The sequence below is a fragment of the Varroa jacobsoni genome, unplaced genomic scaffold, assembly GCF_002532875.2.
Source record: "Varroa jacobsoni isolate VJ856 unplaced genomic scaffold, vjacob_1.0 scaffold_376, whole genome shotgun sequence".
NCBI lineage: Eukaryota > Metazoa > Arthropoda > Arachnida > Mesostigmata > Varroidae > Varroa > Varroa jacobsoni.
The window spans coordinates 171659-185087 of record NW_019213278.1 but is presented as its reverse complement, the minus strand read 5'-3'; the positions used below and the strand labels follow the sequence as shown (position 1 = coordinate 185087).

The following is a 13429-nucleotide window of genomic DNA, read 5'->3' as shown; positions in this document are numbered from 1 at the left end:
ATTCGAGATGAACCCGTTCGGGTCTGCCCCGAGCTGGGGAGTCACACCCTCGTATTTCCCCTGTTTATGGAATTAAATAATTTTTTACTTTTAGGTGGCAAACAAGAATCTATGTAATAGAGGATAATTCCGTAACGTTATTTAGCGGAGAAGTGCCTAGGCTGTGTTAAGCAAAGAAATGGTAGCCGGCAATTTTTTACGATTTTTTTTGCATTGGAATTGCCCTATGCAAAGTTACGTGCAAAATTCTGATCAACCTTCAGATAGGGACGTGGCTCGCATGATAGTAGTAGCTGTTCGCAAAGGCTTTATTCTGCCATCGTTGTAATATTACTGAATACAATTTGTTGCTATGATTCCTTGCGAAACTCGTTTGTGTGGCTCCTACGCATTGAGGCGACGCTTGGTCTTGACTGAAAGTATGGCTAGCTTTGTGTTTTGCGCGGCGCTGTACGTTGCCTTCCCTGCCATATGACTAAGAGAGCCAAACATAAAGCAGACGACCTTTCAGCTACTGTGAACTGTCGCTCATCCCCCTCTGTGTCAGCTGGTAAGTAGTAGCTTTTGCACTTAGACCGCGTTGAAAAAATCATTGCGTAGTATAAATCGGAATACAAATATGATATACGCGATTATATATATATATATAGTTTAGCTCCTAGTAACGCTTTTTAGGCACGGTTTTGTTTATATGTGATTGGTAAAATGGGTACTTGTATTCCAGTTTTTGACACACACAGTCTAGTATTATCGATACGTTCAAATATTTGTATTCTAGCTTATTTATAGTCATCAAGCGATATGATAATAATGTTTGATATGGTGTTAGTTTGCCGGACCTGCGAAGATTCAAGTTGTCCGTTACCCGGCCTGTATTATCTAAATGGACAAGTATTGCAATAAACCTGGTGACCGTGATTTGTTAGTTCCTTTAAACGACAGTTTGCTATTAAGTGGTAATGGCGGTGTCATCGAAACAAATCATACCATAGGCGTATGCCTAATCGGACTGCATAGTTAAGTTGTTTAAATCTTAAATAAAATAATGTATGAAAAAAATGTTTCGAATTTCAAGGACAACACTTGTTGCATCTCCACACGGTAAACTCATGTCTTAATGAATGTAGATTGAGACATAGTTCATTAGCACTAAATTGCATGCAAATAATTCCATACATTAATATTTTTGAATATCGTACGCATACATAAGTTGTGGCTTTGTGTAGTATTTGATTAAATATTATATACGCAATATCATACCGCAGCACCATTTACCTGACACCTGATTGCTTGTTACACATTTTCTTTTATCTTCTTACAGGTATGTTATTTACCTAGTAAATGGTATTAGTGGACTAAGGTGGTAGTCTTTTGATATAATTCACTAGCGGATTCTAAATATAAAGCTTCTATTGAAGCACTATTGTGTGTTATGAATTCGACAGTAATTTCGACTTCCCGCTATTCGTTCTAGCCGTTTGATTGAACCGTAATCTTCTGTCTTGCACTGTTATGATACAAGAAACTAGTTTATCTATAACAGTCAAATTAGCTGAAATAAAATCTTTTAATTTTGCGAGTTATCGACCAGTGGCTCCATCTGGCTATTATTACAATGTCAAAATGTTCCTGTTGAATTTTCTCGAAATCGTTAATGAAAGCCACGATTAGATCAATTTATATCGGATATGACTTTGAAAATGGTTGAATAAATACTACAATCCTAAGTTCAACGGTTACCTTGGACAAATAATATCACGAAATTGTTGTCTGATTTTGCCTCTGTCAGCGGTGTTCAACGGCGGTAATGGTCATCATGTTATATCCTGTATTTCATTAAAAACAATACTAATATTCGAATGACCTTGAACTTGGATGACTTGCATGAAATCGGAAGATTAGCATTGCTAAATATTCATGTAAAAAATACCAAAGTTCCTTAAAGTAGCTGTGCAATTTTATCTGATCGCTACCAGATTCACCATTTCCAACATTCATTAGTCTTAAAAGCGATTTTTTCTAAAATTATACAAAGCTGTCATAAGCAATTATTTTGTAGTAACGTTAAGTGAGCAGCATAGGTTTTACAAAGCGAAACAGAAGCATTGTTGACCTCAGTGATGCACAGAAGCTCTCATTACAGTAAGCAGCGGGCATCGTAAAATGTTTCGTTTTTGAAACGCTCAGTTCTTCCTATTTTATTCATTCAACTGGTTTTTAAAATTAAGTATCGCGCTTTCATGGCATATTTTTTTGATAATTTTTATGGGCTGTTATTTATTTCGGGATCTGTGACAAAGTAATGACTGGATTACCTAGCATTCAGCTCGCATTCTACTAAATGCGTCATGTAATAGGTGATAAACACTAACCCCGCATTTTCTCTAAAATTTCGAATAATCATTTTTCTGTAAGGTGTTCCCTTGCAATCATTGCACAAAGTGAACATGTCGGCTTCGGCATGGTGGCCCTATGTTTGTAGGCTTTCAACCGACTTTTCAACAATATATAGAAATCGAATCGGTTTCTGGTCTACATAATCGACTTTGCGGTTGGTAAAATCCGCTAATATACTGTTCTCACCAATGCTCAAAGGATTTCCTTTTGTTTTTATGTTATTAAAGAGAAGTACTTACATCTATTATATTAAACAAAGAAAACAAAGATTGATAACTTTTGAGACTTGATTAAAATTAAATTGGTGTGTTTTTCTCATAATAGAAAGCTATACATATCCCAATAAATGAGTCTAATATATATATAGGAATTATTATATATTTATTATATATAGAAATTGGTGTACTAAATGTTTTTGGAATGTCATCAATGTTCAAAAGCCTTTTTTAAAAAAAATTTATTATATGTAAATTAAACGTGCGGATGTTATTGACTTTTTTTACTAAAAGTCCACCATTAATTAAGGATTTTTTCACTTCTTGTATATTTTTTAATTGAATATAATTATTAATTTAATGTAATTCTGACTTAGTAAATACTAAGTGATAAGACAGATCTATACTTTTTACATGCAAAAATTCATACTTTTGTGTCACATGATTTTTGGTTCAGTGAATATGTAATATTAACATAGGCTATATGACAAATTTAGGTTATGATAAGGTATAAATGCGTGTTCTTAAGGCAGAACGATTCATTAGCATCATTGATTTCAAGGCGGAATGAGGCTCGTATTTGTTTTTTAGCTGATTGAAATACGCTTGTAGACCGCGAATTGTAGTGATTCCTCTACAGTTACTCGAGCACTCCACTGGCGAGACCTTCATTCAGTGTGAGAGACAGTTCCTCATTTAAGACTTAATTGGTTTGGAGGTCTTTTCATGGATGAAGTGCTCAGCAGTTCAATATCGCTAATCCATTCCTTTTTTCCGAAGTATCTAATTCTCGATACTTCATACTCTCGATACAAACGTACGTTATTAGTTTCTCTTGAAAAATGTTTGTGATAATGCTATCATTGACCTTCGGAAGAGTTAAGCGTTAAGACAGGATGATCGATGACTTAGTTTACTTGTTCATAGGAGAGCGCGTGTATAACCGAACGGATGTCCACCTCTTGTTCTGAATGCTGTATTTGATTTCGAGGAGCATGTGTAGGCGCTAAAACTGTTAGGTGGTATTTCGACTTCTATCTGCCACAATCTACTCGCATCAACTCTTCTCTAAGGGACATCATTTCCGTTCAGTCCACATTTGTGAGTTTATAGCTCACATGCCTCAATTTAATTATAGGGACCAGATGGTCTAAAACAACCATCGATTGTATTAGGGATGTCAAGCTTAACGCTGATTGGTAACAATTAGTGAAAATCGCTTTTGAGGTAATTTTTTTTACTAAAAAGAAGGTTAAAATTCAATGAAAGCTGCATCAATCCATCAGTCGCATTCAAAGTGTCCTTTTCAGAATCAACCAATCAAATCAAAATCAACCAAAAGGGCTAAGGCTTGAATAGTTGAGATCCAGATAATGTAGTTATATTATATTTCCGATGTACTCATTGAACATGTTCCATACTCACCGCCCCAGTTTAGGATCCGAGTTTATGATGATCAAGACAAATAATGACTTTTTGCGTGACGAATCACTTTGCAATGGCTTTAGAAGCCGTTCGTTACGCAATTCGATCATCGATCGTGGTTGGCGAGCGTGTAACAACTGAAAATAATAGCATACTAGTTTAATTATGTTAGGGTAAATGGGACATACATCTCCGAAGGTAAGCTTGAATTGCCCCTTTTTTATTTTGTCTATTTATAATTTTATCTACCTTTTGAGGATCTGAGTTTAAAAAGTGAACTATGGCTGTGAGCTTATTCTATTAATGTTCACTTTAACCAAGAAGTGGTCTTAATAGGCTATCCTTCATATTGTGTTGCTACTGAAAGTTCTACAATTGTAAACGTCCACCCACGCATAGCCACATATGCTATAACGGCTTGAAAATCAAATATCTTCGTTTCTAAATGATTTCATCGTAGCCCAAACTATTATCATTTTACATTGTTATTGCAATGATTATTATCACTTTATCGAATTTTTAGAATCTGTATTTTTAAATGTATTTCAGCGCCGTCATCGGCGTGCAAATTTCCACATTCATATGTGTAAATAGGAGAAATTTAGTACTAGATCTGCGCTGGTCTGAACAATTTCGGTGCGACGCCATTAGCCACTGGAGCTGTCGATAGGGTTGTCATTATCATTGGATAGCCGATGTTCGTCCTCGTTCTATCGCTGGACAGTCATGGAGCTTCACTTCATTACATCGTTTCGAAGTGCGCCTATTCGTCATCGTATTAATGACATTTCTGACACATAGGTTCGGACCTATATCTAGATTTAAAGTATCAGTAGAGATCGTACGGTGAATATCTTTGATGGCGTAAACTTTATCAGTTTCAGTCAGAAAGATAGGCGCGTGCATGTCATAAGTGACGTTTCTAATATTCAATAATAATAAGAATAAATAACGTATTCGGCTTTACCAAAAACATGCGATTCCGATTTGAATACCCGTCAAGCGATATTGGAAAGGTTCTGTGTTTGTGCGCTTGGACAATTTCTTTCAAGTTGATGCTGTGGAAACGTTAAAATGAGCGAATCTTAGCATAACTCTCACGGCATTCCGGTATCGCTATGCGCGCCAACAGTATTCATCAGTGAAGCTAGGAAGAATCATTATTATCTCCATATCGTATATGGCGTGCTTCGGTGGTTCGTATTGATAATTGTCGAAGCTGAAGAAGTTTGTCAATGCGATACTGTTCTTGATGAAGGTGATCAAATGAAATACGTACTCTTGAATGTGTTGAAACGAAATCTAATAATGCAAACCCTTGCTACAATTTGCCACTTTTATGTGACAATGAAAAAGGATTGTGTCTGGCTAACAGGTATCGAGCGTACCTATACAGTGTATGCATTTTTTGTCGCCTGATTTTTATTCTGATCTGCCGTCGCTAATGGCTCTGACGTTGCTAATGGCCGATGTTGATGATTTTCTTGTTGTTCGCAATGTGCCTCAACCATTGTTGTCATCTGATTTGGGAAGTGCACTTGGCGAGTTATTTACGGAATGCTATTATATACGTAAAGAAACCGTAGGGCTCTAGCCTGCTGTGTTAAATCAAACTGGGAAAATCCATGAACAACTGGTGCGCGGACGCATTCGGTGCCAAAATTAATATATATATAGCTATTTCCTGCTGTCGCGTACCAATGAATAAGTTCTGAATTTTATTATTTTTGAGGATTCCCGGGAGCATAAAGTGCAAAAGCCAATTCCTTCTAATTAGTAGGTAAGTTCAATGTGCATGGATCATATATTTTGATTGGCTGTTTCCGTTCGTAGATCGTAAGTTGCCCGATACGCTCGGATGTACGTTCGAAGGATATGATCAAATGTGGGAAACAGTTCGTGTAGCTTCTCCTCTAATTTTCTCGGTAACTAATTTAGTGATGTTAGCAGACCTTCATTAGCTACTTCGCCCGATTCCAAGCAGAAAAACTGTACACGTTGGATGTTCATGTTAAAGGGGTAATATATTCGCAGTTAGCGTCGTTGATTTTTAAAAGATCGGCCTCTAATTGGTACGCTAATACAAATGTCGAAAGTTGCACTATTAGAAACAGCAAACGAATATTCCGCGTTCATAAGTCGAGCAAACTGGAGAAAAATATCAGCGAGTTACATCTCGATTAAGTGATGCTTGAATCCTATTCAAAATTTTCGCTCCAGGTATTTCAACGACATATTTAGCATAACATTGAATCATGTTTTTTTGAAAGTTGGTTTCTCCAGAATACGTAAATGATGATATTTCTAATGGAACGTTGTTGGGATCCACGCTGCCTAGTTTTAGGCTTGCCGCAGGAGCTAGATTGGTAAACTCGAATACGTTATTTGTGCCGTTTTGCTGACTGCGTCGCCAACTCATCATTCAGATGTGCATCGTCTCCTCTACGGCTGCGGCATGATCCACATCTCTGACTTGCTCCGTATCTCGAACTTCGGAATTAGCCATGCCTGTCTGTGAGTCATTATATTTGCAGCCTGATCAGAGGTTCGACGGAATTTTTTCCCAGTTCGTTCACCCAAAGAACTATAAAGAGTTTTTGTGGGAGGTTAAACCTGCGGCGTCTGTTAGCGGATACGTCGAATTTAAACATGTTTACAGCTCTCAGCAATAGAGGTGAAGAATTGGCGAGCTAAAAGTCTGTCATTAGGGATTTCAAATTCAAATTGCTGTGCTTTGCTTTTTTATTCAACATTCACTATTTCCTCCATTATTATCAATTTTCCCGGAATTTCCAAGGGTAGTGACAAATACAACATGTGTGTCCGGCTAGCCTTAAGATTAGGTTTCCATTATACACAAAATGCCAAATTCTAAAAAAAAAAAAGTTGAATTTGTCGATGTTATGTGGGGTACGGGGTGCACATCGTTGACAGGCATCAAGCCCAAGTTATCGCTAGTAAAATTTTTCCTGCGGCTTATTAACGGCGGCGATTGTTTTAGATAGATGCTGGCGTTATCGCTTACGTGTAGGCTCGTTTTGCAACACATTAGTGAGAGTGTGAATAACTGCCAGCACTGCCATAGAAAACAAAATGCAATATTTATTTGGACGTTTTGTTATTAGAATTTAATAAACGCTTAATAGTATATTTAATCCCGATCATTTCTTTATAGATACATATTTCGATAATATAACCTATGGAGTTTCTTTATCTTTGAATAGGGGGCAAGAACACATTTGAAATGCATTATATTTATATTTTTTAATTATGAACAATTTTATTAAACTGTATTAGGCCGATTATTGAGAATGTTGCCAGCAACGTAATGAGCTGTCGTTTGCACGCTAGCCACCTTTAGCAATTTCTTACGCTCATCTATTGCAGCAGATTGCCCGAAATGATTGTGAGTCGTAAAACTGCACAGAATAATAGTGTCGTTTACTTAGTATATACGTTTTGCTGAGCCGTGTATGAGATCTGTAGGTTTACTCTTATGGGATTGCTGAAGCTCATTGGCTGGCTTCGATATTAAGTGCTAGGTGCTAATCCGCTGCTGTTTGATACAGAAAGATTTGTCGAATCTCATTAATTAATAGGTGTGCGTGTTCACCATTTTTTTTTACCGTGTAACGGTATACAACTCAGCACAATCCTCATAATACCAATAGTAATAATGATCAGGAGGGGAATTAGCAGTCGTTCCACCATGATCTTTATCTAAAAATATTCAATATTAACTTCGTGAAGTGTAATTATGGTCGTGTGTAAAAACGTATATTTCAATGTAACGAATTGAGTACTTACCATATGATGCGGCTGGATTTTGTGGCCGTACTTTTTGGCCGTACTTAATGCAACAATACGCATTACAGCTGTAAACTGATTTCTTTGGGAAACTGCATATGTCAGCGTATACGCTATTCGTGGATGTCGTGTTTTAAGATATATTAGGCTTTCTTTTTTAGTACAAACCTATGAACCTAACGATATCTATTACGAACCATTTGACTAAGATCAAGAAATACGAGAATCCCTAATGGCGCAGTTTGAGCCTGTCATATACAGGATGCCCTTGGTCTGACGCATGTTAGTGGCGTTTATGGCGGCGTTGGCTAGGAAAAGATTTTTGATTTCGCAATCTCCTCCTCCTCCTCCTGCCCTACTCTATCCAAGGCATGACATAGTTTCGACTCTATCTATTTCGTTGCTTGAACCCGAGAGCAGACAGCTGCAGCAGGCCACAGCGGATCCTACATAGGCTCTCCTTGCATTAAACAGTTGTTTAGCTACGGTTTGTGTTTCTTACTTCTTTGTTAAAATTAGCAAGTTATGATTAAAGGTTGAATTCGCATATAAAGCGGTGTTTCAGTATGTTTTTATTTCTGTTTTCTTAGAACGTGAATACATTGTGTGATCATAATTGTAGTAATATAATAAATTCGCTTTTATATACATACATCATATGAACAACATTAAAACGATCACAGATCATTATAGGCATTCGAAATGCCAATTTTCCCATGCAAAATGATCTACTAATTTAGATACGATAATGGTTTAATTACATTGCTAGCTGTAGGCTCTTACAGTTGCTCTTTGGGCCACTCAAACTATTTCTGTGTCGTGTTGGTATTGACTTGGGGAATCGGATAGGCCCTGGGTTATTAAGTGTCTTCATACCGCTGCTATTATCTACATCGAAAGCATTCGCGATGCTTTGAAGCTAAGAAAACTTATGCCTTAATTGTTTGGCGTTGAACGTCCAGGCACGAGGTAATGCACGGAGTGTTCTTGATAGAGTAGGGCGGGTGGCCACTAAGTGGAATAAGTTGAGTAAGTAGAGGCCACCAAAATGGCCAGTCTATGTACGGGAAGCCCAAGCAACAACATTTATTGATTCTGTTCTTAATTTTTTTAGTCGTGATTTAGAACAGCTAAGTTTTATTCCTCATAAACGTTTAACTTTTACTTTGGTGAGGTAGTACACAACCGGGTAGGCGGCAATTGACCACACGAGGTTTTCTTCAGTTTTGTCTAAAGATTGTCGTTACTTTCTTCTTGCTCCTGCATATGAAACATTCATTTTAATTTAATAAGTATGTTTGTAATGTAACATGTGGTGTATATGTAATAATATGTATAAAAAAGGTTAATTCTGACAACGATTTTCAAGACAACAATTAAGATCAATCGTCTAACTCCGGAGTATATCGTATAATCAATCATATAATATCGTATCAATCGTATAATTGACCGACAGAGAAAATTGGATTTCATATACAGAGTCGCGTACAGATGCGTTTAGTAATAAAATGTAAACCAGTTGTTCGAAATATTGGTTTTTCCAGCAAATAAAAAAGCTAATTTTGCACTAATAATAAATGTTTTGTTCTTTATATATTTAATCTGTTTCTTTGTTGTCGTATCTAAAGTATTAATAGAAACTAATATTATACACATTATACACTCGCATGATGTAACACATAGAATTCTTTTTTTTTTTTTTTTGCTGTTTCCACTACCAAGTTTCAGCATTTTAACTATAGCAATTACAATTTAACTTAGCTTGTCGAGAACTTTCGATTGGAAGTTCAGGAACAGGTATTTTATTGGAATGATTTTTGTTTTGACGTTTTTGAAAATGGATTTTGCATTAGCTCTTAATTGTACAATTATTGACAATTGTTGTTAAAAAAATACTCAAAAAAACCAGCACAGTCATGTAGTTAAAGTAGACAATGTTTGCCATCTTCGTATAAAAATACCAACTTTACATATTAGGATATATAATGCATTTTTACTTGGTTCATCATGATCTGATTGAAAAACGCTCTTTTTACGTAAAACTAATGTTTTTACACTTTAAGCGGCATTTTAGACCTGACATAAGATTTAAGTTTAGGAATGCTGCATTCGACTTTATCAACAGCTTTCAACTGGCGTCACACAGGGCCAAACAATTAAGTTTCCGATATATTGCCCAAAAATCTTTGAGCGCATCATAAAAAAAAATTGTTCACCAAAACGTTCGCTAAAGAAGGGCTACAACTAACCAATTCCTATCAGGAATTCTCTCAAAAAAGGTCCTAAAATGCATTTTTAACCTTATTTACACATGGTAGGAAATGTATCGCATTTAGTTTGTTGCCCTTTTCACGCTAAAATATGACTATAGGTATAAGAAGATTGTGGTCTGGGTGCGAACCCAAACAGACTTCATTTCGTGCTGGGAACCAGCGGTCTAATGGAGTGCCTAATAGCGGTACCGGACGTAAAACTCGAAACATAAAGACATAGGGACGTCAGATTGGGGTAACTGGTGTAGGGAAAACTGACCCTTATGCAAAACACCATGTAATTTCACTAATCGCTTGTTTCTGTGCCTATAACGGATATCTCAGCGTGAAAAAAAAGAAACAACCAAATACGGTAACTGTTTTTCCTTATGTACCAACGGGAACAAAAATGCGTTTCAGGTGCTCTTTGGGAAAGTTTCTAATAAGAGTCAACCGGAAAGTTGTACCAATTTATCTGATGAGCATTTAAATTGCAAACATTTTTCGTCTAATAATCTCGGATAAATTTTTGGGCCAAAATCCCAAGTCGGGTTTGAAGTACCGTGGGTAAAACGTCTTCTATATAGGAGGATGTTTTAACTGATAGATTTCGTCGAGCTAAATCAAAATTTGTACTCCCTTCGAACTGCATTTTGAACCTAAAGCTAGTCTTTCCCAGTTTCACTGTGCCTGCTAAAAAGTTTCTGGCATGAACATAAAATTTCCTTTGAATCTGCCACACTTCAACAAAAAAAAGTTGAGAGAAACACTTATTCAATTTTAGAGTTCTTACTAACCCATTAAGATATTGTAAACAAGTACGTAGTACTTTAAATGGCGTAACTGTTTTGAAATAACTATTTGTTTACAATCTGACTCCCAACACCAATGTTCAACATCCGAGAGCATTTCTCCATAACACTCACCAAACTGTGAGATAATTATATATCACATGTGGGTTGTTTCAGATGGCCTGATTTAAAATGGGATTATTAATTCCTATTGTGATAGTGATTACAACTTTAGCCGTTGGATGGTTACTTCGTCGACAATTTTTGGAACATACCTTCTTAGCCAGATACGGAATTCCCGGACCGAAGCCTGATCTAATATATGGTAGCGTTTTTTTTTTTTGATTTGATATATTTGAATAGTATAAACCTAATTTTGTGAATTAACTTTATAATAAAAATAATACTTGGCAGGATAATTGCAAATGCTTTATATTGCAATTATCATGACGAACAGTTTCAAATAGTTAATAATTTATTATATAAGTATACACAAGAATTAATATCTATTTAGCGAATCTGAAGCATGTCAGTCTCTTCTCTTGCATATGTCGAAATCTTGAATTTTATAGATGCAACAAACATTAGATCACGCAATGACATCGATTGCGTTTATAGGAGCCATACCAATAAATACGTACATATTGGTTTCTATCGAAAATTATACCTATGTTTTACGATAAAAGGTAATCTTTTGCAACTGAAAAAAGATCGCGTAAGGGTAATGTCACAATGGATTAAGCAATATGGAAAACATTTTGGATACTACAATGGAGCTCAACCTGTTGTTGTCTGCAGCGATCTGGATACATTGCGCCACATCTTAATCAAGGTATGTTATAAGAGTACACTGATTAAATTTTAGTTATATTGTTGTTCATATTCGAGCAATCAGCTTCTCACTTCTCAACTGGATTTTACGAGTGTGCTAAATAACTAAGGGTATGAAACTTTGAAGCTAAAAGTCAGAATCCACGTAGCAGTCTCCTATTTGTTCGGACAATACTCCTTCAAAGCTAAACGACATTACATCGTGCCTGTTTCAGGAATCTGCCAACTTTAATGATCGTCCCGAAGGACCAATTCATGTTGAGCCCTTTAAAAGTTCGATTATCTTCCTCAAAGGTGAGGAATGGAAGAATGTCCGCAGCGCATTGTCACCGTTATTCAGTACCGCTAAGATGCGGTTTATGGCGGACATCATGTATGGTTGCGTGGAAACGTTTGTGAATATCATTAAAAAGAAAGCTCTGAAAAAGCAGACCTTTGATATGAATCATGTCGCTCAGGGTCTCACGTTAGACGTTATTTGCAAATACGCTTTAGCTATGGACGTCGACTGTCAGCAAAGCGAGGGTGGTTTACGCTTACACGTCAAGGAGTTTTTTAAAAACGCCGAAAACGGTGCGGTCGAACTCAGCTGGGCCTTTCCATTTCTCATTCCTATGTTTAAGGTGCTCTACATGCTTTTCGCGAGCGGAGGACTTATTAAGTCGATTCTCGACAATCTCTCGCTCGTTATTCGTCTTCGACGGAGTGGAGAAGTTCCAAAGCAGCCAGATATGCTCCAGCTGATGCTGGACACGCAAGAGACGATGGGTCGACAAAAAATGACCGACCGTCACATTATAGCAAACTCGTTCGTTTTTCTCATCGCTGGTTTTGAGACGAGCGCAACTGCGTTAGCGTTCATTACGCAGATTCTCGTCGAAAAACCGGAAATCCAAGATCGGATTATGGAAGAGGTGAAACGACGCTTTCCTGATCAATTATCCAAGGGGAAGAAACTAACGTATGAAGATCTTCACCAGCTAAAATACCTTGACCAAGTAATTCGTGAGTGCATGCGAATTTACCCTCCAGTAGTGCTTATGGTGACACGCTACTGTCTACGCACGTGTACGATCAACGGATATACGTTTCCTGGCGGTGCCCACGTCTTAGTTCCCGTTTACCACCTGCACCATGACCCGAAACTATGGGATTCGCCAGAAGAATTTCGACCCGAGCGGTTCGAAGTTGACGCCACTCGGCCAATGCACCCAGTGCAGTTTGTAGCCTTCGGACAGGGACCTAGAATTTGCATTGGAATGCGTTTTGCCCTGTTGGTAATAAAAATGACCCTGGTTGAACTATTGAGAAACGTTCGACTGACGCCTGGGGATGGTTTTCAGTCGCCGCCCGAACTTATCGTTCCGAACGTGTTAATCAATCCAAAAGGTGGTGTACACGTTCGGTCAGAGTTGATCTAGACATTTATTACATGATTATTTTACGGGCCGTCATGGATTACGAACCGAGAGAATAAATTGTTTAGCTCTTATCTGTGGAACACGGCGACGTGTGATTGTTTTTATGGCCATCGAATTTTTGAATCCAATTGACGGTACGCACAACGCTTTCGCGAGCGTGGAAGAGTGATTTTTTGATCGTAGATAGAATTATTTATAGTTATATTATTATTATAGCAAGCAACGATTTTTAATTCCATGCCAGTCATCTGTTTCTGCGAACTGCGAACTTTTAGTAAATATTCAAACTT

General features: G+C 37.2%; 1 protein-coding gene across 2 annotated transcripts; it reads left to right on the top strand.

Annotated features, from left to right (window-relative positions):
- Positions 1-470: 470 nt before the first annotated feature.
- Positions 471-13221, top strand: LOC111259869 (cytochrome P450 3A24). Of its 2 annotated transcripts, none has more exons than XM_022832192.2 (4): positions 471-550; positions 11065-11212; positions 11574-11719; positions 11934-13221. In XM_022832192.2, exons 2-4 carry the CDS (start codon positions 11080-11082, stop codon positions 13137-13139), a joined length of 1485 nt encoding a protein of 494 aa, XP_022687927.1. In that variant the 5' UTR covers positions 471-550; positions 11065-11079; the 3' UTR covers positions 13140-13221. The 2 variants fall into 2 exon arrangements, with proteins under 2 accessions (XP_022687927.1, XP_086824170.1); XM_086968044.1 differs by lacking the exon at positions 471-550 and adding an exon at positions 730-1101.
- Positions 13222-13429: the final 208 nt, after the last annotated feature.

Bases quoted from the DNA above. Each gene is read 5' to 3' on its own strand.
- LOC111259869 (XM_022832192.2), top strand. From the start codon at position 11,080: ATGGGATTATTAATTCCTATTGTGATAGTGATTACAACTTTAGCCGTT. The intron at 11,213-11,573 runs GTAGCGTTTTTT...TTACGATAAAAG, and splicing joins GAAGCCTGATCTAATATATG to GTAATCTTTTGCAACTGAAA. The intron at 11,720-11,933 runs GTATGTTATAAG...TGCCTGTTTCAG, and splicing joins TGCGCCACATCTTAATCAAG to GAATCTGCCAACTTTAATGA.